The sequence below is a fragment of the Callithrix jacchus genome, chromosome 8 (genome assembly GCF_049354715.1).
Source record: "Callithrix jacchus isolate 240 chromosome 8, calJac240_pri, whole genome shotgun sequence".
NCBI classification, from domain to species: Eukaryota; Metazoa; Chordata; class Mammalia; order Primates; family Cebidae; genus Callithrix; species Callithrix jacchus.
Window position 1 is genome coordinate 29,766,709 of NC_133509.1, and position 24,985 is coordinate 29,791,693.

At 40.9% G+C, this 24,985-nt stretch overlaps 1 protein-coding gene across 4 annotated transcripts in view; it reads right to left on the reverse strand.

Moving 5' to 3' along the window:
• VPS39 (VPS39 subunit of HOPS complex) overlaps positions 1-24,985 on the reverse strand; it is a 67,353-nt gene that overhangs the window by 11,305 nt on the left and 31,063 nt on the right. For all 4 annotated transcript variants that reach the window (XM_002763947.6, XM_002763946.6, XM_078334061.1 and 1 more), the window contains 3 exons: positions 20,103-20,223; positions 19,871-19,991; positions 15,740-15,869 (listed from right to left, as the gene is read on the reverse strand). In XM_002763947.6, the coding sequence (XP_002763993.1) occupies positions 15,740-15,869; positions 19,871-19,991; positions 20,103-20,223 (372 nt within the window). The remainder of the gene's footprint in view (positions 1-15,739; positions 15,870-19,870; positions 19,992-20,102; positions 20,224-24,985) is intronic.

The window sequence follows — 24,985 nt, forward strand, 5'->3', positions numbered from 1 at the left end:
TTGTTTTGTTTTGAGACAGAGTCTTCGTCTGTTGCCCAAGGTGAAGTGCAGTGGCATGATCTCAGCTCACTGCAACCTCTGCCTCCTGGGTTTAGGCAATTCTCCTGCCTCAGTCTCCCAAGTAGCTGGGACTACAGGTGATCACCACCATGCCTGGCTAATTTTTTGTATTTTTAGTAGAGATGGGGTTTCACCGTGTTATCCAGGATGGTCTCAATCTCCTGACCTCATGATCTGACGGCCTCAGCCTCCCAAAGTGCTAGGATTACAGGTGTGAGCCGCCATGCCTGGCTGAGAATAAAACATTTCTAAGGGAAAATGCTGACATTGAAGTAGAAGAGATCAAGAAACTTAATACAAAATTTATATTTAAAAAATTACTAAAAAAAAAAAAAAACCCAGACGACAGGCTAGAGAATATATTTGAAGTATATATGGCAAGAGGCAAATTTGTTGATTACAAAACTGGACAGCATAGTAAGACCCAGGTCTACAAAAATATTTTTTTAATTAGCTGGGCGTGGTGGCATGTGCCTGTATCCAGCCACTTGGGAGGGTGAGTGGGGAAGACTGCTTGAGCCCAAGAGGTCAAGGAGGCAGTGAGCTGTGATCGTGCCACTGTACTCCAACTGGGGAAGAGTGAGACCCTGTCTCAAAATAATTTTTAAAAACAGGGTAATATGTTGATTAGATAAAACAAATGCACACAAATTGATAATAAAATGTAAGACTTCATTTGATAAATGACCAAAAGACAAGACCAACTGACAAGAGAATACAAAAAAGTGGGAAAATGTTCTGCTACATTAAGAATCAAAATGGTACACATTAAAAATGTCAGAGGTGAGATTTTCCTTCTATCTTAGAATTTATTATATTCTCACTGATGCACACAGATTTTTTTTTTTTTTTTGAGACAGGGTTTTGCTCTGTCTCCCAGGCTGGATATGGAGTTCAGTGGCACGATCTTGGCTTCTTGTAGTCTTGATCTCCTGGCTCAAGCAATCCTCCTGCCTCAGCCTCCCAAGTAGCTGGGACTACAGGCATGCACCACCCTGCCAGCTAATTATTTTTAAATTTTTTGTAAAGACAAGGTTTCACTATGTTGCCCTAGGCTTGTCTCAAACTCCTGGACTCAAGTAATCCTTTCTCTTTGGTCTCCCCAAAATACTGGGATTATAGGCATGAGCCACCATACCTACCCACGCCCGGACTGTAACAGCAAAAAGCTCTAAGTAGCCAACATTCACTAGGGATTGGCTGATTATATAATTTATAGTATATCAATACCGTGGAACACTATTGTTTATGGTCAATTGTCATTTAGCATCCATTTCTACTCCTTTCTATTTTCTCTTCTGCCCACAGGGGATATAAAACTGAAAACTAGTTTTCTCAAACTCCCTAGCAGTCAGGTTTCTAAGTGAAAATCTGGTTCCACCCAGAAACAGAATATGAGATAGTGAGATGGAAGCCTCCCTCTTTCAACTCATGAGTGTGTATAGCCAGACTCAGGATTTCCAGTGTCTGGTTATCAGCTCTGCTGTTCTGTAGAGGCACCCCCCTGGATACAGCAGCCCACACCCAGTCACCAGCTCTGTGGGAACTGAGGTCACTGCAGGGCATAGGCAGTGGAAGCAGCAGCAACTTGGTGACCTCTGGATCACAGGGATATACCAAGAAAGTCAATGTCCAGTAGCGGACCCCTGTCTTCTGCTCCTTCAACTCATCCAACAATCCGTGTGTCTATGTATGGTAAAATATACATGTCGCAATATTTATCCTTTTAACCATTTGTAAGCATATGATTCAGTGGCATTAAATACATTCACACTATTGTGCAACCATCACTACCATCCATCTCCAGAATGTTTCTATCATCTCAAACTGAAACTTTGTATCCAATATTAAACAATTACTCCTTATTCTCCCTCCATTCCAGCCCCTGGAACCTCTACTTTACTTGCAGTCTCCATGAATCTGCCTATTCTAGGTGCTTCATATACAGAAGAGCAAGTTCTCTCTTCCAGACTATGTGGAGTCTTGGCAGGAGGATAGCTCTAGGGACCTACCTTTGCATTCAGAAGCAGAGAGGAACCAAACCCCTTTCTCCACTCCTGGTAGAGCCTGGGGGTCAGACCATGACCTAATCCTGGCTAATCAGATTCTCCTGATCTGGAGGAAATCATGCAAAGATGACAAGCAGTGTGGTACACACCAACATATATTATATATCTCATGCTATGTGCTTCTCTTAGGTAATATGACACACCTCCATCAAGAGGCGAAGTCTGGAGAGAAGATCCAAGATGGCCGATTAGACACAACTCCAGCGCACAACACCTAGAGAGAGAGACACAGAAATCCAGAGATCTCCTAGCTCCAACCGAGGTACCAGGTGCATTTCAATAGGTCTGGTCCCATGGCAAGCAAAGCCCACTCAGGGCAGACCGAGGCGGGGAGGGGTGCTACTTCACCCAGAAAGTGCATCTGACCAGTGAGTCAGAGGCTCCCCCTCTGACACTCTAATCCAGATATAGCGCTTCCCCCAAAACCTCAGCAATACACAGAACAGGGGATCTTTGCCAATCAAGCACCAGGAATTATAAGCATGGAGTTGAATAAGAGCCTGCAGACAGAGCTATCGCCCCCCTCCCCCTGCCCGGAGGAAGAGGGAGCCGTAAGCCAGGTAGATCCACAAAGATGGGAAAAAGACAGCACAAAAAAGATGAAACCATCAAAGACCAGAACACCTCTTCTCCTTCAAGGGATCACAACTCCTGAATAATACAGGATCACAACTTGGCCAAGGAGTGCGATGAATTGACAGAAACAGGCTTCAGAAGGTGGATAATAACAAACTTTTCACAGCTAAAGGAACACATTCTAACTCAATGCAAAGAAACCAAAACCTTTAAAAAAGCTTAGACGAAATGCTAACTAGAATAACCAGCTTAGAGAAGAACATAAATGACTTGATGGAGTTGAAAAACATAGCATGAGAACTATGCGAAGCAAACAAGTTTTAATAGCCGAATCAATCAAGCAGAAGAAAAAATATCAGAGATTTAAGATCAACTGAATGAAATAAAAAGAAAAGGCAAGACAAGAGTAAAAAGAGTGAAAAGAAATGAACAGAGCCTCCAAGAAATATGGGATTATGTGAAAAGACCTAATCTACGCTTGATCGGTGTACCTGAATATGATGGAAAGAATGAATCCAGGCTGGAAAACACGCTCCAGGATATTATCCAGGAGAACTTCCCAAGCCTAGCAAGGCAGTCCAAATTTCAAATTCAAGAAATACAGAGAACTCCACAAAAATATTCTGCAAGAAGAGCAACCCCAAGGCACATAATGGTCAGATTCACCAGGGTTGAAATGAACGAAAAAATGCTAAGGGCAGCCAGAGAGAAAGGTCAGGTCACCCACAGAGGGAAGCCAATCAGACTTACAGCAGATCTCTCGACAGAAACCCTACAGGCCAGAAGAGAGTGGGGCCAATATTCAACATCCTTAAAGAAAAGAACTTTTAACCCAGAATCTCATATCCAGCCAAACTAAGCTTTGTAAGTGAAGGAGAAATAAAATCCTTTACAGACAAGCAATTATTGAGAGATTTTGTCACCACCAGACCTGCCCTACAAGAGCTCCTGAAAGAATCACTAAGCATGGAAATGAGCAACTACCAGTCACTGCAAAAGCAAACCAGCTGGCAAAGACTAAAAATGCAATGAAGAAAATGAGTCAACTAATGGGAAAGAAAATCAACCAGTAACAAAATGGCAGGATCAAATCCACATATAACAATATTAACATTGAATGTAAATGGCTTAAACGCCCCAATCAAAAGACACAGACTGGCAAACTGAATAAAAAATCAGAACCCATCGGTGTGCTATATTCAGGAAACTCATCTCACATACAAAGACACACAGACTCAAAATAAAGGGATGGAAGAAGATTTACCAAGCAAATGAAGAGAAAAAAAAAAGCAGGGGTAGCAATCCTAGTTAGTCTCTGATAAAATGGACTTCGAACCCACAAAAATCAAAAGAGACAAAGGACACTACATAATGGTAAAAGGATCAATCCAACAGGAAGAGCTAACTATCGTAAATATATACGCCCCCAACACAGGAGCACCCAGATAGATAAAGCAAGTTCTTAACGACCTAAAACAAGATTTAGACTCCCATACAGTAACAGTGGGAGACTCCAACACTCCACTGTCAATATTAGACAGATCAAGATCAATGAGACAGAAAATTAACAAGGGTATCCAGGACTTGAATGCAGAGCTAGACCAAGTAGACCTAATAGACATATACAGAACACTCCATCCCAAATCCACAGAATATACATTTTTCTCAGCACCACATTGCACTTACTTCTAAAAATGACCACATCAATGGAAGCAAATCCTCCTCAGCAAATGCAAAAGAACAGAAATCATAACAGTCTACCAGACCACAGCGCAATCAGACTAGAACTCAGGATCAAGAAACACACTCAAACCCGCACAACCACTTGGAAACTGAACGACTTGCTTCTGAGTGTCAACCGGATAAACAATGAATGAAGACAGAAATAAAGATGTTCCTCAAAACCAACCAGAATGAAGACACAATTTACCAGAGTCTCTGGGACACCTCTAAAACAGTGTTGATAGGGAAATGTATAGCAATAAATGCCCACCAGAGAAGAGAGGAAAGATCTAAGATCAACACCCTATCTTCGAAATTGAAAGAGCTAGAGGAGCAAGATTTAAAAAAATTCAAAAGCACTCGGACTCAAGATGGCGCTGTGAGAACAACCCAGGATTGGTGCTCGCGTTGAATCCGCAAACGGTGAGTCTGAGCTGCATTTCCAGACTGATCTTTGTTGCCCACAGAACGGGGAAACTCCCAAGTATAAAAAAGACACGGGACGCCAGGCAGTAGGTCTGCCTGGCGAAGCCGGCAGCCGGGGCGGCGGCGGCCGGCCCTACCCAGCAATCCCCACAGGGCGCGCTTGTCCGGGTGCCTTGTTGAACCGGCAACCTGAGACTTGAGAGGGCTGGACTTGAGACTGAACGAGACTTGGACAGAAGCCCAGCCCAGGGGATTGTAGAAACAGATCGTTTGGGATACCCAGTGGGACGAACAAAACCGCGATTTCAAACTATCCCGAGCAGAAGGCCCGAGACGCTCTGTGGGGGAGGGGCGTCCACCACTACCTAGGCAACCCGCCCCAACTGAGATACACGCCCACTGCTGACGCAGCCAGCCGTTGCCGAGGCAACCCGTCCCTACTGAGATACACGCCCACTGCTGACACAGCCTGCCGTTGCTGAGGCAACACGCTACAACGAAGAGACTCCACCGCAGGGCGTGGCGGAGACCACAGCAGAGCCTGTAGGAACACGGCGAATCACACAACAGCAGGGCGGAACCTCGGCAGCCAAACAGTGGCTAGTCTGCCTTCTAGCTGGGCAGGACACCTCATCGAACATCCAAAAATAAAGCCCAAACCCCTCAACACAGAGCATTTGAGGGAAAAAAAAAAAGGGTTATTTAATGAGCTCTGTTGCAGCAGAATCAAACATAGCAGCCTAACAGCCCTGAAGGAACAACAGAGCGCACAGCTCAGCAATTAAATCCCTATAAAGTACAAACTGTCTCCTCAAGCAGCTCCCTGACCCCTCTATAGCCAAAAGACTGACATTAGGCAGGCATCATCCTGGGACAAAGATAGCAGAAAAAGAAACTGGTAGCATCCCTCGCTGTGCCACAACTGCTAGAGGTGCACCCCAGACAAGCAGGGTCTGGAGCGGACCTCAGCAGTCGTACAGCGAAGGGGCTAGACTGGTAGAAGGAAAACCAAGCAACAGAAATACTTCATCATTAACATTCTGGGTGTCCACTCAGAGACCCAATAGAAAAGTCAGCAACTACGCAGATGACCAGAAAAATCCACAAAGATGGGAAGAAACCAGCGCCAAAAGGAGGAAAACACCTGAAACCAGAACACCTCGCCTCCTAGAAAGGACCAAAACTCCTCACCAGCAAGGGAACAAAGCTGGACGGAGAATGACTGTGACGAAATGACGGAATTAGACTTCAGAAGATGGATAATGAGAAACTTTTGTGAGCTAAAAGATCATGTATTAAATCAATGCAAAGAAACTAAGAACCTTGAAAAAAGATTTGAAAAAAGATTCGAGGAAATGATAACAAGAATGGATAACTTAGAGAAGAATATGAATGAATTAAAGGAGCTGAAAAACACAATACGAGAACTTCGCGAAGCAAACACAAGTTTCAATAGCCGAATTGACCAAGCAGAGGAAAGAATATCTGAAGTCGAAGACCAACCTAATGAAATAAAACAAGAAACCAAGACCAGAGAAAAAAGCGCAAAAAGGAATGAACAAAGTCTCCAAGAAATGTGGGACTATGTGAAAAGACCTAACCTACGTTTGATAGGTGTACCAGAAGGGGACGAAGAGAATGAATCCAAGCTGGAAAATACTCTTCAGGACATCATCCAGGAAAATTTCCCCCACCTAGCAAGACAGACCAACACTCAATTGCAGGAAATACAGAGAACACCACAAAGATATTCCGCGAGAAGAGCAACCCCAAGGCACATAATCGTCAGATTCAACAGGGTTGAAATAAAGGAGAGAATACTAAGGGCAGCCAGAGAGAAAGGTCGGGTCACCCACAAAGGGAAGCCCATCAGACTCACAGCAGATATCTCCGCAGAAACACTACAAGCCAGAAGAGAGTGGGGGCCAATATTCAACATTCTTAAAGAAAAGAACTTTCAACCCAGAATTTCATATCCAGCCAAACTGAGCTTCAGAAGTGAAGGAAAAATAAAATCCTTTGCGAACAAGCAAGTACTCAGAGATTTTGTCACCACCAGGCCTGCTTTACAAGAGCTCCTAAAAGAGGCACTACACATAGAAAGGATAAACCAGTACCAGCCATTCCAGAATCACACTGAATGCTAAAGAGCTTCAACATAATGAAGAATCTACAACAACTAACAGGCAAAACAGCCACTTAGCATCAAAATGGCAGTATCAAATTCACACATAACAATATTAATCCTAAATGTAAATGGACAAAATGCAGCAATCAAAAGACACAGACTGGCAAATTGGATAAAAATCCAAAACCCATCAGTGTGCTGTATCCAGGAAACCCATCTCACATGCAAGGATACACAAAGGCTCAAAATAAAGGGATGGAGGAAGATTTACCAAGCTAATGGAAAGCAAAAAAAAGCAGGAGTTGCAATTCTCATCTCTGATAAAATAGACTTTAAAGCAACAAAGATCAAAAGAGACAAAGAAGGCCATTACATAATGGTAAAAGGATCAATACAACAAGAAGAGCTAACGATCCTAAACATATATGGACCCAATGCAGGAGCACCCAGATACATAAGGCAAGTTCTTAATGACTTACAAAAGGACTTAGACTCCCACACAATAATAGTGGGAGACTTTAACACTCCACTGTCAATATTAGACAGATCAACCAGACAGAAAATCAACAAGGATATCCAGGGCTTGAATTCAGACCTGGAGCAAGCAAACCTGGTGGACATTTACAGAACTCTCCACCCCAAATCCACAGAATACACATTCTTCTCAGCACCACATCACACCTACTCTAAAATTGACCACATAATTGGAAGTAAAGCACTGCTCAACAAATGCAAAACAACTGAAATCATAACAAACAGCCTCTCAGACCATAGTGCAATCAAGTTAGAACTCAGAATTCAGAAACCGACCCAGAACCGCACAGCTTCATGGAAACTGAACAACTGGCTCTTGAATGTTGACTGGGTAAACAACGAAATGAAGGCAGAAATAAAGAAGTTCTTCGAAACCAATGAGAACGAAGACACAACGTGCCAGAACCTCTGGGACACATTTAAAGCAGTCTCTAGAGGAAAGTATATAGCAATAAGTGCCCATATGAGGAGAATGGAGAGATCCAAAATTGACACCCTATCGTCAAAATTGAAAGAGCTAGAGGAGCAAGATCAAAAAAACTCAAAACCCAGCAGAAGACAAGAAATTACTAAGATCAGAGCTGAGCTGAAGGAGATTGAGACACGAAAAACCCTTCAAAAAATCAATAAATCCAAGAGCTGGTTTTTTGAAAAGATCAACAAAATAGACAGACCACTAGCCAGATTGATTAAAAATAAAAGAGAGAACAACCAAATAGATGCAATAAAAAATGATAAAGGGGAAATCACCACAGATTCCACAGAAATTCAAACCATCATCAGAGAATATTACAAACAACTCTATGCGCATAAACTAGTAAACCTGGAAGAAATGGATAAATTCCTGGACTCCTGTGTCCTCCCAAGCCTAAACCAGGAGGAAGCTGAAACTATGAATAAACCAATAACAAGGTCTGAAGTCGAGGCAGCAATTAAGAGCCTACCACACAAAAAAAGCCCAGGTCCAGACGGGTTCACAGCCGAATTCTACCAGACACACAAAGAGGAGCTGGTACCATTCCTTCTAAAACTATTTCAAACAATCCAAAAAGAGGGAATCCTTCCCAAATCATTTTATGAGACCAACATCATCCTGATAGCAAAACCCGGCAGAGACCCAACGAGAAAAGAAAACTTCCGGCCAATATCCATGATGAACATAGATGCAAAAATCTTCAATAAAATATTGGCAAGCCGATTGCAACAGCAAATCAAAAAACTTATTCATCATGATCAAGTAGGATTCATCCCAGGGATGCAAGGCTGGTTCAACATACGCAAGTCTATCAACGTAATTCACCACATAAACAGAACCAAAAACAAAAACCACATGATTATCTCAATTGACGCAGAGAAGGCATTTGACAAAATTCAACAGCCCTTTATGCTAAAAACCCTCAATAAACTCGGTATCGATGGAACGTATCTCAAAGTATTAAAAGCTATTTATGACAAACCAACAGCCAATATCATACTGAATGGGCAAAAACTGGAAGCATTCCCTTTAAAATCTGGCACTAGACAAGGATGCCCTCTCTCACCACTCCTATTCAATATAGTACTGGAAGTTCTAGCCAGAGCAATCAGGCAAGAAAAAGAAATAAAGGGTATTCAAATAGGAAAGGTGGAAGCCAAATTGTCTCTATTTGCAGACGACATGATAGTGTACCTAGAAGACCCCATCGCCTCAGCCCAAAAACTCCTGAAACTGATAAGCAACTTCAGAAAAGTCTCAGGATATAAAATCAATGTGCAAAAATCACAAGCATTCGTCTACACCAATAACAGACTTAAAGAAAGCCAAATCAAGAGCGAACTGCCATTCGCAATTGCTACAAAAAGAATAAAATACCTTGGAATATAACTCACAAGGAACGTAAGAGACCTCTTCAAGGAGAACTACAAACCACTGCTCAACGAAATCAGAGAGGACACAAACAGATGGAGAAACATTCCATGTTCATGGTTAGGAAGAATTAATATCGTGAAAATGGCTATACTGCCCAAAGTAATTTACAGAATCAACGCTATCCCCATCAAGCTACCATTGACTTTCTTCACAGAACTGGAAAAAACCACCATGAACTTCATATGGAACCAAAAGAGAGCCCGCATAGCCAAGTCAATTCTAAGCAAAAAGAACACAGCGGGGGGCATCACACTACCGGATTTCAAACTATACTACAAGGCTACAGTAATCAAAACAGCATGGTACTGGTACCAAAACAGAGATATAGACCAGTGGAACAAAACAGAGGCACCGGAGGCAACACAACATACATACAACTATACAATCTTTGATAAACCTGACAAAAACAAGCAATGGGGAAAGGATTCCATGTTTAACAAATGGTGTTGGGAAAACTGGCTAGCCATGTGCAGAAAGCAGAAACTGGACCCCTTCCTGACACCTTACACTAAAATCAACTCCAGATGGATTAAAGACTTAAACATAAGACCTGGCACCATAAAAACCCTAGAAGGAAATCTAGGCAAAACCATCCAGGACATAGGAGTAGGCAAGGACTTCATGAACAAAACACCAAAAGCATTGGCAACAAAAGCCAAAATAGACAAATGGGACCTAATGAAACTCCACAGCTTCTGCACGGCAAAAGAAACAGTCACTAGAGTGGATCGGCAACCAACAGAATGGGAAAAAATTTTCGCAGTCTACCCATCTGACAAAGGGCTGATATCCAGAATTTACAAAGAACTCAAACAGATTTATAGGAAAAAAACAAACAAGCCCATTCAAAAATGGGCAAAGGATATGAACAGATACTTTACGAAAGAAGACATATACGAGGCCAACAATCATATGAAAAAATGCTCATCGTCACTGGTCATCAGAGAGATGCAAATCAAAACCACATTGAGATACCATCTCACGCCAGTTAGAATGGCGATCATTAAAAAATCTGGAGACAACAGATGCTGGAGAGGATGTGGAGAAAAAGGAACACTTTTACACTGTTGGTGGGAGTGTAAATTAGTTCAACCATTGTGGAAGACAGTGTGGCGATTCCTCAAGGCCTTAGAAATAGAAATTCCATTTGACCCAGCAATCCCATTACTGGGTATATATCCAAAAGACTATAAATCGTTCTACTATAAGGACACATGTACACGAATGTTCATTGCAGCACTGTTTACAATAGCAAAGACCTGGAATCAACCCAAATGCCCATTGATAATAGACTGGATTGGAAAAATGTGGCACATATACACCATGGAATATTATGCAGCAATCAGAAATGATGAGCTCGTGTCGTTTGTAGGGACATGGATGAATCTGGAGAACGTCATCCTCAGCAAACTGACACAAGAACAGAAAATGAAACACCGCATATTCTCACTCATAGGTGGGTGATGAAAAATGAGAAGACATGGACACAGAAAGGGGAGTACTAAACACTGGGGTCTATTGGGGGGAAAAGGAGAGGGCCAGTGGGAGGGGGAGGTGGGGAGGGATAGCCTGGGGAGAAATGCCAAATGTGGGTGAAGGGGAGAAGAAAAGCAAAGCACACTGCCATGTGTGTACCTACACAACTGTCTTGCATGCTCTGCTCATGTACCCCAAAACCTAAAATCCAATAAAAAATTAAAAAAAAAAAAAATTCAAAAGCTAGCAGAAGACAAGAAATAACTAAGATCAGAGCAGAACTGAAAAAGACAGAGACATAAAAAAACCTTAAAAAAAAAAGCTTCAAATAAATCCAGAAGCTGGTTTTTTGAAAAGATCAGTAAAATAGACAGACTGCTAGCCAGATTAATAAAAAGGAAAAGGGACAAGAATCAAATAAATGCAATAAAAACGATAAAGGGGGTATCACCACTGATCCCATAGAAATACAAACTACCATCAGAGAGTACTACAAACAGCTCTACTCACGTAAACCAGTAAACCAAGAAGAAATGGATAAATTCCTAGACACTTGTACTCTACCAAGACTAAACCAGGAGGAAGCTGAAACCCTGAATAGACCAATAACAAGGGCTGAAATAGAAGCAGCAATCTATAGCTTACCAACCAAAAATAAGTCCAGGTCCAGACGGGTTCACAGCCGAATTCTATCAGACATACAAAGAGGAGCTGGTTCCATTCCTTCTGAAACTGTATCAAACAATACAAAAGGAGGGAATCCTCCGTAACTCATTTTATGAGACCAATATCATCCTGATACCAAAACCAGGCACAGATTCAACTGAAAAAGAAAACTTCAGGCTAATATCCATGATGAACATCAATGCGAAAATCTTCAATAAAATACTTGCAAACAGATTGCGACAGCACATCAAGAAGCTTATCCATCACGACCAAGTAGGCTTCATCCCAGGAATGCTAAAAACTCTCAATAAACTAGGTATTGACAGAACGTATCATAAAATGATAAAAGCTATATATGACAAACCTACAGCCAATATCATACTGAACGGGCAAAAACTGGAAGCATTCCCTTTGAAATCAGGCACTAGATAAGGATGCCCTCTCTCAACACTCCTATTCAACATAGTATTAGAAGTTCTAGCCAGAGCAATCAGGCAAGAAAAAGAAATAAAGGGTATTCAGTTAGGAAAGGAGAAAGTCAAACTGTCTCTATTTGCAGATGACATGATTGTATATCTAGAAGACCCCACTGTCTCAGCCCAAAATCTTCTCAAACTGATAAGCAACTTCAGCAAAGTCTCAGGATACAAAATCAATGTGCAGAAATCACAAGTATTCCTGTATGCCAATAACAAACAGAGAGCCAAATCAAGAGAGAACTGCCATTCATAATTGCTACAAAGAGAATAAACTAACTAGGAATACAACTAACAAAGAATGTAAAGAACCTCTTCAAGGAGAACTACAAACCACTGCTCAATGAAATAAGAGAGGACACAAACAGATGGAGAAACATTCCATGCTCATGGGTAGGAAGAATCAATATCGTGAAAATGGCCATACTGCCCAAAGTAATCGATAGATTCAACGCTATCCCCATCAAGCTATCGATGATCTTCTTCACAGAACTGGAAAAACCATTTTAAACTTCATAAGGAATCACAAAAGACCCCGCATAGCCAAGACAATCCTAAGCAAAAAGAACAAAGCAGGAGGCATCACACTGCCGGACTTCCAACTATACTACAAGGCTACAGTAATCTAAACACCATGATACTGGTACCAAAAGAGAGACATGGACGAATGGAACAGAACAGAGACCCCAGAAGAAACACCACACATCTACAACCATCTGCTCTTTGACAAACCCAGCAAAAACAAGCAATGGAGAAAGGACTCCATGTTTAATAAATGGTGTTGGGAAAACTGGCTAGCAATGTGCAGAAAGCAGAAACTGGACACCTACCTGTCACCTTACATTAAAATTAACTACAGCTGGATCACAGATTTAAACATAAAACCTAACACCATAAAAACACTAGAAGAAAATGTATGGAAAACCATCCAGGACATAGGCATAGGCAAGGACTTTATGACTAAAACACCAAAGTAATGGCAATAAAAGCCAAGATAGACAAATGGGATCTAATTAAACTCCAGAGCTTCTGTTCATCAAAAGAAACCATGATTAGACCGAATTGGCAACCAACAGAATGGGAAAAAATTTTTGCAATCTACCCATCAGACAAAGGGCTAATTTCCAGAATCTCCAAAGAACTAAAACAGATATACAAGAAAAAAACAACCCCATTCAAAAGTAGGTGAAGGATATGAACAGATACTTTTCAAAAGAAGACATATATGAGGCCAACAAACTTGAAAAAATGCTCATCATCACTGGTCATTAGAGAAATGCAAATCAAAACCACATTGATATATCATCTCACACCAGTTAGAATGGTGATCATTAATCTGGAGACAACAGATCCTGGAGAGGATGTGAAGAAATAGGAACACTCTTACACAGTTGGTGGGAGTATAAATTAGTTCATCCAATGTGGAAGACAATGTGGCAATTTCTCAAGGATCCAGAAATAGAAATTCCATTTGACCCAGCAATCCCATTACTGGGTATATACCCAAAGAACTATAAATCATTCTACTATAAAGACACATGCACATGTATGTTCATTGCAGCCCTGTGTACAATAGCGAAGACCTGGAACCAACCCAAATGCCCATCAATGATAGACTGGACAAAGAAAACGTGGTACATATACACCATGGAATACTACGCAGCAATAAAAAACGATGAGTTCGTGTCCTTTGTAGGGACTTGGATGAATCTGGAAACCATCATTCTCAGCAAACTGACGTAAGAACAGAAGGCCAAACACCATATGTTCTCACTCACAGGTGGGTGTTGAACAACGAGAACATGTGGACTCAAAGAGAGGAGCATCACATACTGGGGGCAGTTGGGGGGGAAGGGGAGAGACAGTTGGAGGTGAGGAGGGAGGAAGGGTGGGAAGGGATAACATGGGGAGAAATGCCAGATATAGTATCCACCTAAAGTAAAAAAATAAATAAATGAATAAGCCAGGTGTGGTGGTACGCACCTATAATCCCAGCTACTTGGGAGACTGAGGCAGGAGAATCTCGTGAACCCAAGAGGTGGAGGTTGCATTGAGCCAAGACTGTACCACTGCACTCCAGCCTGGGGTGACAGAGCAAGAGTCCGTGGGAAAAAAAGGAAAAAAAAAAGAGGCGAAGTCTGACCTTCCTTGCCTTGAACCTGGCAGGACCCTTGTAAACCAACAGAATACAGCAGGAGTGAGACTCACAAAAAGCACTGAGGCTTCTGCCTAGGTGGACACTCTTTCTAGAAAGAACCAGCTGTTATGCATGAAGACACTCAAGCAGCTCTGGAGACCCACTTGGACAAGAACTGAGGCCCCCAGCTCCAGCCAGCACCACCTTGTCAGCCATATGAGTGAGCCAGATTGGAAGTGGATCTTCTAGCCTGGTCCAGACTTCAAATGACAGTAGCCCAGTTGACATAAAACTGCAAATGCCTGAGAGACCTGAAGCAAGGACAGTGCAGCTGACCCCTTCCCAAATTCCTGACCAACAAGTATTAAGAGAGACAGGTGATTATTGTGACTTTAAGCCATACAGTTTTGGGGAGATTTCTTAGATAGCATTAGATAGCTAATACACTAGTAGGGGGCAATTTTTATCAAGGATACAATAACAGGGGAAGTGACAGGGGCAATGACTAAGGAGGTGGCTATGCCAGTGCAGGATGGCCCAGCCTGTCCTGCACTGGCTATAAACTGATCCCTGTCTGGCTTCCTCTTTCCAGCTGGGAGGGCCTCCAGAGCTCCCTTCATTTCCATCTGTTCTCCAGCCTAATCTCCCATCAATTTTATGGGTTCTTCTAACTGTCATTACCCTAATATTCCAATAAACCCTGCTTAATTTATCCAGATTCTACTTAAACAATCCAGAGTTGGTATCCATTGCTCACAACCAAGAATCTTAACTGATACAGGGAGTTACCACAGTTCATTACTGGCCAAGGTTGAGGAATGGTGGAAAAAAGGCAAAGCAATGAAAAGGACAAAAGAGGAGATACTAGTATGATAATAGAGTCAAACCAAGTATATATAGATTAGCAAAAATGGAATATACAGAAATGAAATTCAATACTAACAACATCAAACACTTACAGGACACTTGTTAAATGCCACACACTGTTTGAAGCACTTCATAGAATCCTTACAGCCACACTCTAAGGTAAGCAGTAATATGATCATTCTTTTTTGCAGAAAAGAAAGCAGAAACACAGAGAGTAACTCTGCCAGACCTCAGGCAGACTCCAGGCTACCTGCTCCTTGCCACTACACTCCTGTCTAGAAGTTTCAGGACACTAAGAAAAGGAAGGGCTTCATGGCACTGCCCTGTGTTGGCTCTCAAAAATAATCAACAGTTTTATCCAAAGACTTTGGTCTAGAACAGTGTTCAATAACCACTAGCTGATTAAATACCCATTTGTTGAACTGAATGACTTTCTGTTACCTTCCTCTAATGGCAAGGGCATATCATACTGGACAACTGGGAGTACACATTTATTGAGAAGACCAAATTCGTAGGATTGGGAGTACAGACACGTAACCACTGTGGCCACCCCATAGGATCTTGCTAGGTATAAGGATCAATTTAGCTGAGCCCAAACTTTCTCCATTCTCAGAAGTCTGGGATCATTTCTCCCCATACTTTTCAGGCTCCCCTCTTTCATAGTTCCTATACTAAGGCCTCACCACTTGTTACCTGTGCCAAGTTTAGCAAAGACCTGCATGGACTCATCAAAACGCTTCTGGCAGAAGAGGTTGAAGGCATACAAGTTCTTGATGTGATGAATTTGTTGCTGCTTTTCACTGTCGGAATCATCTTTCATTTCCTATTAATACAGTAGAATAGGTAAGAGGTCCCACAGTCAATAAATATTTGTTCAGTATGTTCTTGATGTTAGAGACGTAGCTAGGAGCTACAGACACCAAAGTGTACAGGACAGCCACATGGTATCCACCTTGCAGACTGCCTTTACAGTCTACCTGTAAGACTGCTAAGTAACTAAGCAATTAAAACACAACAGGGCTTCTATGAGATGCCTAACCGGTAATCCTGAAAATTGTCATGGTCATTAAAAACAAGAAAAGATAAAACGTCACAGACCAGAGGACACTTAGAACACATGACAATGAAATGCAACCTGATTTCCGGATTTGATTCTGGAACAGAAAAAAGGACAATAGAAAAACTGGCCAAATCTAAATAAAGTCTAGAGTTTAAAAACAGGAGGGGTCCCCAATCCAGTGTGAGTCCGGGAGTCCAGGATGGATTCCAAGAGGGACCTAAACTAAGACATAAAGGATGAGCTAGATCGGGCACGGTGGCTCACGCCTGTAATCCCAGCACTTTGGGAGACCAATGCGAGCAGATTGCATGAGGTCAGGAGATCAAGACCAGCCTGGCCAACACTGTGAAACCCTGTCTCTACTAAAAATACAACAATTAGCAAGGCATGGTGGCACAAGCCTGTATGTAATCCCAGCTACTTTAGAGGCCAAGGAAGGAGAATCGCTGGAACCTGGGAGGCGGACGTTGCAGTGAGCCGAGATCACACCACTCCATTCCAGCATGGGTGATAAAGACCGAAACTCCATTTCAAAAAAAAAAAAAGAATGAGTTGGAGTTAGCTAAGCGCAGCTGAGCAGAGGGAGGGGAAGAGGAGCATGTAGTCCCTGGCAAGGGAGACAGCACATGTGCAAAGCTGTAAGATGGTAGAGGGAGCACAGTGTACTCAAGGAATGAAAGACATCTGGCATAGCTGGCACAGTTGGGAAAGGTCTATTCTCAGTAAAAGCTAAATAAATTGAGCTTCTATCAGCTTTGTGTCTTCCTCATAACCTATTTTCCCCTTATACCTCTTTACCCAATCTTTACAAAACCTAGATTTTCTTTCAAAATGTCTCTCAATTTCCCTCCTTCTTTTCTTTTCCTATTGCTGCCACCCTAGTCCAAGCCATCAACACGTGGCTGTCCCTGGTCTCAGCTCTCCTGCTTGGTGCTTCAAAGGCTTCCAAAACCTGGTGCCAGCTTCCTCATCTAGCTGAGTCCCAAACACTTAGGCCACACCTTCTCCAATTAGGACAGGCTCCAAATGTGATAGACATTGGCCACAATTTTCACTTCCTTCACTTCCTCTCCATCTGTAATGCTCCATTTCCTGCTCTTGATCCTAATCTAGCATATTCTTAAAGGGTCAACTCAAGTGTCCAACCTTAGGCTGCCTTTTCCAGCCCACAGTGAACTGTCCCTCTCTGACACTTGACTCCAGGACTTACCAATGCTAAAGTTTAGTATGTAATTTCCCTCTGAAAGTTCCATGTATGTTTGCTTTTCTATTTAAATAAAAGGTTACGGCCAGGTGTGGTGGTTCACACCTGTAATTCCAGCACTTTGGGAAGCTGAGGCAGGCGGATGACCTGAGGTGAGGAGTTCAAGACCAGCCTGGCCAACATGGTTAACCCCATCTCTACTAAAAATAAAAAATTAGCTGAGTGTGATGGCATGCACCTGTAGTCCCAGCTACTCAGGAGGCTGAGGCAGGAAGATCACTTGAACCCGGGAGGTGGAAGTCACAGTGAGCCAAGATCACGCCACTGTACTCCAGCCTGAGGCTCTGTCTAAAAAAAAAAAAAAAAAAAGATAGCTTCCTCCTGGACTAAGATGATGTCAATCAACCTTTTTTGGTCATAAAAAGGGCAGAGCACAAAATAAGTATGAGCCTAGAAAAGAGAAGAAAAAATGGGAACCCACTTCCATTTTCTACGAAGATCACTGAAAAGACTCTGAGACCTTCCTGCTAAAAGAAATAGACTAAGGAGTTTCATATCACATAACCTTTTTATAAAGTTCAAAAACTAAATACATTACTTCTATATATTAAATACATGTAAAAAATTAAACATATGTTTAATCATTAAATATATATATTTTTCTTTTTTCCCCCTTGATCCTAGGACTTTATTACATATTTCAAATATATATTATATAATATACATATTAAACATATTTACATATTAAATATATATTTTAAATATATATGTAAGAGTAAGGTCATGATAAATACAAAATTTAGGATAATGATTACATCTAGAGGAGAGACAAAGGGATGGGATTGGAAGGATTATAACAAGTTATGAAAGATATGGTTCTTGGGTAGGATGGTAAGTACATGGGTATTCATGTGTTTTTTTTTTTTAATGAAAATAAAATAATACAGAACAATGCATGACTACAAAAAAAAAAAAACAGTAAGATGCTGAAATTCAGTGCTCCAAGAAAGCAATCATCTTTATTAAATATTAACTATGTCTATTAAGATAGGATTTTTAAGTCCAAAACATATATATCCAAAGTAAATGTTCTTCACGAGTAGCCACCATAGGTAACTAGAAGTACCTGCATTCTAAAAAATTGCTTTCCTTTCAGAAATAGTTTACAAGACACTCTAGAAATTCAGTTTCATTACTATTATCTTCATAAAAATCTCTACTTTAAAGTACCACTATCTGAGGCTGGGCATAGTGGCTCACATCTATAATCCCAGCACTTTGGGAGGCTGAGATGGGAGGATCACTTAGCTCAGGAGTTCAAGACTAGCCTGGGAAATGAAGTGAGACCCAATTTCTACAAAAAATAAAAAGAATCAACTGGGTGTGGTGGTATATGCTTGTGGTTCCAACAACACAGGAGACTGAGATGCTTGAGACCAGGAGGTTGAGGCTGCAGTGAGCCAAGACTGCATCACTGCACTCCAGCCTGGGTGACAGAGATCCTGTCTCAAAAAAAAAAAAAACCAAAAAACAAAAAAATACATATAGTAGCAATATCTGGCTTAACAACTAGGTTAGGCTCAGAATGACTTTTGGTTGTTTCCTAAAAGCAAATCCATCCCCTACAGATGACAATAATCATAACTGAGGATGTTTAAAAGAACAAGATACAGACTCTGACGTCAATCTTCAAAATGAGAGCATCTTTGGAACGAGAGGTGGTCACTGTTTTGCTGTGAACAAGATCCCTTGCATATATCAGAGTAAGCATCATAAATATAAGACTGCAGCCTGGCTGAATACAATAACTGGAAGTAGTTTCAAAATATCAAAAGAAAGCCTACTTATCCAAACATAGGAATGTACTGTTGAAAGGAATTTTTAGGGATCCTCTAGTTGTTGCATTCAACTTGACTGTAACAGCACATTTATGATGGTTACTTTACTTTAATGTCTGCATTATGTTTAATTTTTCAAGACCATGCAATATATATTAAATATTTTAGTCTCCTAGTCTTTTTTTTTTGAGATGGAGTCTCGCTATGTCACCCAGGTTGGAGTACAGTGGCATGATCTTAGCTCAATGTAACCTCTACCTTCCCAGGTTCAAGCAATTCTCCTGTCTCAGCTTCCCAAGTAGCTGGGATTACAGGTGCCTGACACTACACCCAGCTAATTTTTGTAGTTTCAGTAGAGACAGCATTTTGCCATGTTGGCCAAGCTGGTTTTGAACTCCTGACCTCAGGTGATCCGCCTGCGTTGACCTCCCAAAGTGCTGGGATTACAGGCACAAGCCACCACTCCTGGCCTCTCACATTAATTCTACAAAGTACTATTACTATAATTGACATTCATTCTACATTTGACAGATAAAGTGAAAAAGCAAAATCACTTAGAGTTACATAGATATTTTATGGTGGAGTCAGATCCAGTATCCAAGGCCCCTGACTTTCAGCTATGTCCTTATTCTACTAATCCAAAATAAATATGAAAACTGAAACCCAAATCACCTATTTTCAATAACAATAAAGAAGGCAGACTAGTCAGAAACAAGACTTACTGCAAGCTGCAGAGCCAATTCAAATTGCTTGTCCTGGAGAAGCTGTTGGATTTGGGTTGCCATGGGGACAGGGATGAGTCTCCAAACAAAATGATTGCTAGCCACATAGATAATGTTTGATCTGGAGGTAAGAGTAAAAATATTAGCAAAAGATCACAGGTTTTGTGATGACACAGGTGACTTTACAACTTTGGGAAAATATGCAGCCATGGTAAAGAAAGAAATTCCTTACCCTCCTGAGGTAATGAAACGAGGCCTTTGCAATTCAATGCTTTGGACCAGAAGCCTTGGTTCAAATGTTCGGATCTCCACATATCGAGGCAATACTGCGATGATGTAGGGAGGCTGGTGCTCTGTGAAGGAGAACATATAAAGCAGTTGTTCTGGTCTAAGGCTTTGGGTTTATGGAGTGTTTCAGCTGCTTATTTAAGATGTATTTAAATGGATAAACAAAAAGTCCACTAGTCAAATATCAAGCCGGGATCTTACACTGTGATTCAGAAAGAAAACAAAATTGGTCTGTAATCCCAGCAACCTGGGAGGTTGAGGTGGGAAGATCGCATAAACCTGGAGTTTGAGACCAGCCTAGGCAACTTAGTGAGACATTGCCTCAACAAAAACATTTTTAAAAAAAATTAGGTGCGGTGGCACACACCTGTAGTCTCAGCTACTCAGAGGCTGAGGTGGGAAGATTCTTTAAGCCCGGAGTTTGAGGCTGCAATGAGCCACAACTGCACCACTGCACTCTAGCACGGGTGACAGAGTGAGATCCTGATTCTAAAAAAAGAAAAAAAAATATTTTGCTTGACTTATGGTAAGAGAATCTCTTGCACAAAAGAGATGCATCAGCTTTGCTGACAGTCGCCTAATCACAATCCTGCCTTATTGCCCAAATAACTGGATAAAAGTTTCACTTGCTCTTTTTTCATCAGTCACAAAGCCACGCCAGACAAAAGACAGTTGCAGCTGCCCCTACAGTGCATCAGTGGGACAAACAGGCAACAGAACCTCTTCTTTCATTCTCTTAGAAAGAGGGGGAAAAAAAAGGTAAATTCTACTTTCCCTAAAATTACTCTAAGGGAAGAGGAGTTCCACATTTCTAGACAATGTTGTTTCTGCTAGAAATTTTCACGGAGAAAAGGTGTGATGTTCCACCTGATGGCTGCTATGGTTTGATTGTTTTTGTTCCCTCTCAAACTCATACGTTGGATACTTAATCATTCCCAGTGCAAAAGTATTGGAAGGTGGGGCCTAACGGGAGCTGTTTAGGTCCTGAGGCTCCACCCTCATCTATGGATTAATGCACTATAAAAAGGGCTTATGGGAGTGAGTTCTCTCTCATCTACCATGTGAGAACAAAGAGCTTATCTTTCTCTTACCCTTCTCCTTCCATTATGTGAAGGAGCATCAAGAAGGCCCTTACCAGACACCAGATGCTGGCACCCTGATCTGGGACTTCCAAGCCTCCAAATCTGTGGGGAAACAAATTCTAGTTTTTAAAAATTACCTAGTCTGTGGTATTCTGTTATAGCTGCACAAATGAACTTTCATACTTGCTGTCAAGTCTTAAAATGGTTTTCCTCTATTATACACATCTAAAAAAAAAACCTTTCATTCATCTATCCATGACCCAGAATTTACCCTTGCTGATCCAGTACAAATTATGTGTTATACTCCTTTTCTTCATTCTTTCTCTCTCTTTTGGAAATAACTTTAAATATATCCACTATATTTTTCTGTACTTATTGACAGGCATGTGACAATCCAAAGCTTAAAATGCTGGATGAAGCAGAACAATTCCACACAGTGCTAAAGAAGTCAGTATGTAAAAAGCAGAGCTGACAAAACCATAAAATCATCACAAATCAAGTCTTCCAACATTTGAGAAGCTGTATGGTGAAGGAGATTTAACATAAACGGAAGGAATTTAGAAAATAAGCAACACAAAACACATCTTTAAAAACACAAAATCTCAGAACAAGACTGAATAAGGATCTGCTTTACCTTACAATGAATTGTAAAATAGGTTGTATCCTACATTAAACATAATTTCACTAACTCAGAGACAACAGAAATATTTTCTATGACTATATTCCATACTATATCAAGAATTAGTAAAAAAACCACAGTGAGATATCACCTTATACCCCTTTAGGATGTATACTATTTAAAAAAAGGAAGAAAGAAAGAAAAGAACATGTGTTGATGAGAATATCGAAAAATTGGAACACTTGTGCACTGTTGGTGGGACTATAAAATGGTGCAGCCGCTATGGAACCAGTATGGTGGTTCCTCAGAAAATTAAAAATAGAATCACCATATGGTCCAGGAATCCCATTTCTGGGTATACATTCAAAACAATTGAAAATCAGGACTTCAAGGAGATATTTGCACATGCATGTTCATAAGCAGCATTACACACAGTAGCCAAAAGGTAAAAGCAACCCAAGCACCCATGGACAGATGAATGGATAAACCAAATGTGGTATATCAATACAGTGGAATATTATTCAGCTTTAAAAAGGAAGGCATGGACCTTAAGGGCATTATGCTAAAGTAAATAAGGCAGTCACAGAAAGACAAATACTGTATGACTTCCCTTATATGAAGTATCCAGAAGTCAAATTCATAGAAGCAGAAAGTAGAATGGCAGCTTCAGGGGCTGGAGGGAGAACTGAGGAGTTATAAGCGGGTATAGAGTTTCCATTTTGCAACATAAAAAGATTCTGAACGTCTATTGTACAACAATGTTAACATACTTAGTACCACTTTATACTTAAAAATGGTTCAGGTGGTAAATTGTATGTTATGTATTTTTTACTACATTTAAAAATAAAGATGTTTTTAAAAGTAAAAACACTAGTAAAAAGCAAACCACTGGATGCATAATTACCACACAGAAATTTAACTTCAAAGACCATAGTCATAAAATAATTTACTAATGTGGCTAATCTGCTATGAATTTATATTCCTAATTATCCTTTTTTTTTTTTTTTTTTGAGACAGGGTATCTCTATATAGGCCAGGCTGGAATGCAGTGAGTGGTATGATCACAGCTAACTGCTGCCTCCATCTCTCCCAGACTCAAGTAATTGTCCCACATCACCCACCCAGGTACCTGGGACTATATGCATACAACACAATGCCCAGCTAATTTCTTAAATTTATTTTTTGTAGAGATGAGGTCTCACTATGTTGCCCAGGCTGGTCTCAAACGCCTCAGCTTAAGCAATCCTCCTGCCTCAGCCTCCCAATGTGCTGGGATTACAGGTATGAGCCACTATACTGGTTTAATTATCCATTTTCTGAGACAAAGATTTTCCTATTATATTTGCAATTTATACTATCAATGAATAGGATGATAAAATTTCAAAGCTAAGAGGGAACTCAGAAATGAGTAACCTAAGAACTAAATCATATTTATATCATTTTAAATGCTACTATTATGCTGATATTTTTCATCTTAAAAAAATTAAAAGCATATTGTTTTATATTGAATTTTTTCTTTTCTTTTTATGCTTTCCTCATTTTGAAAAGTTAGTGCAATTTTCTTTCGTGCAAACTTGTATAAAATATGTAAAATTTCTTTCTCCTTTTAAAATCTGGACAACTCGAATACTTTCTCATTTAACTAAAAAGGTAATCTATAACAGAAACCCCTTTGGTTGTCATATCTTATGTTGACAATAGAGATGGTCTGGATCTTGTTGTGTCTCTAAAACTGGGAGACTGGTTGGTGTACAGCAGGCATATAAATAATGACTGACAAAGATAATGATGCAATTGTTCAGCAAGCACTTCCTAAGATGCTCTGATGTTTCAGGCAGTCTACTATGCAGTAAGGACTCAAAGTGGATCAAGGCATGTATCCAGGCTTCACGAATTTCCTACAGGAACAGAGGAGACAGACCAGTCACGTGTGACAAGCTGCCGTGACAGAGATACCTGAAAGGGTTATGGAAGCACCAAGAAGTCACTAATCCTGCCTGCAGGTCCGAGGAGACCACATAGGGCAAGTGCCTGAAAATGAACTTCAGCAGTAAGGCACAAACATGGTTTTGAAAAGCACCGATAAAGGTCCCAGCCACTACCAAAGGTGGGAAAACAGGAACTCTCATATTGGGAAATCAGAAACACACTTGACTATTACATGCCTCTTAAATTCATCCACCAGGGTTCCTCTTCTGAAGGGAAAACAAGGTCCCCTAGAATATCAGGAAGCCTCGTGTAAAGCCCTGTAAGTCTCTCAAACTTGTTACTATCCATAATCCTGGGCCTTCTAAAATACTGACCTTTTGATTTCTCTTCCTTCTGGTCTACTCATCTCTAACCACCACCAGAATAATCACCCTAGAACACGATGCTTTTATCAAGACATTCTACCATTTAGGAATCCACTGGCCTCCCAGACCAGAACACGGACATCTAACAAGCAGCCCTATTTCACTGCTCTGTAATTCAGACCACCTGTGTTATGTCAGGCTCTGTAACGCCCTCTCCCAAATCACCATGTATTTCTTTGGACTTCTACTCATTTATCAAACTGCTTTCTGCCTAGACTGAATGGGAATTTTTCTTCAAGCCAGATTCCAAACTCCCTGCCTGACCTAGTCCAATTTTATTTATGTAATGACACTTCTTCCGACTAATTAAACAGCAAACTTCCCTTTCTCTGAACTACTGAATTTTAACTCATCCAATTTCACACCATAAGCAGTGCCTTGTTTTGTCTCTTTATGCAAGACTGTAACCCTTGTCTCCAGAGATAGGGGTCTTTAAAGACAGAAAGCATGTCAGTATGCCCCACTTCACAGCAGCAACTATTTTAGTAATGCTCACTCTTCTGACCGAAAATAAAATGCTGCAAGGGTGGTTATATTCTTCCAGGCAATTCCACTGTGGAAAGCTGGGAACCTCAGGCAAGCACAGGAACACAAGCACCTAATGTGTGGAATAGAGACTGACACCCAAATGTTGTCTGTGCCTCTAAGCTACAAAAAATACAGCAACAATCAAAAAACCCTTCAACATGGAATTACTACAACATCAAAAACTCTTCAATATGGAGTCACTCATACTATAGGAATATACAAGGAATTTCCACTAATTTCCAAA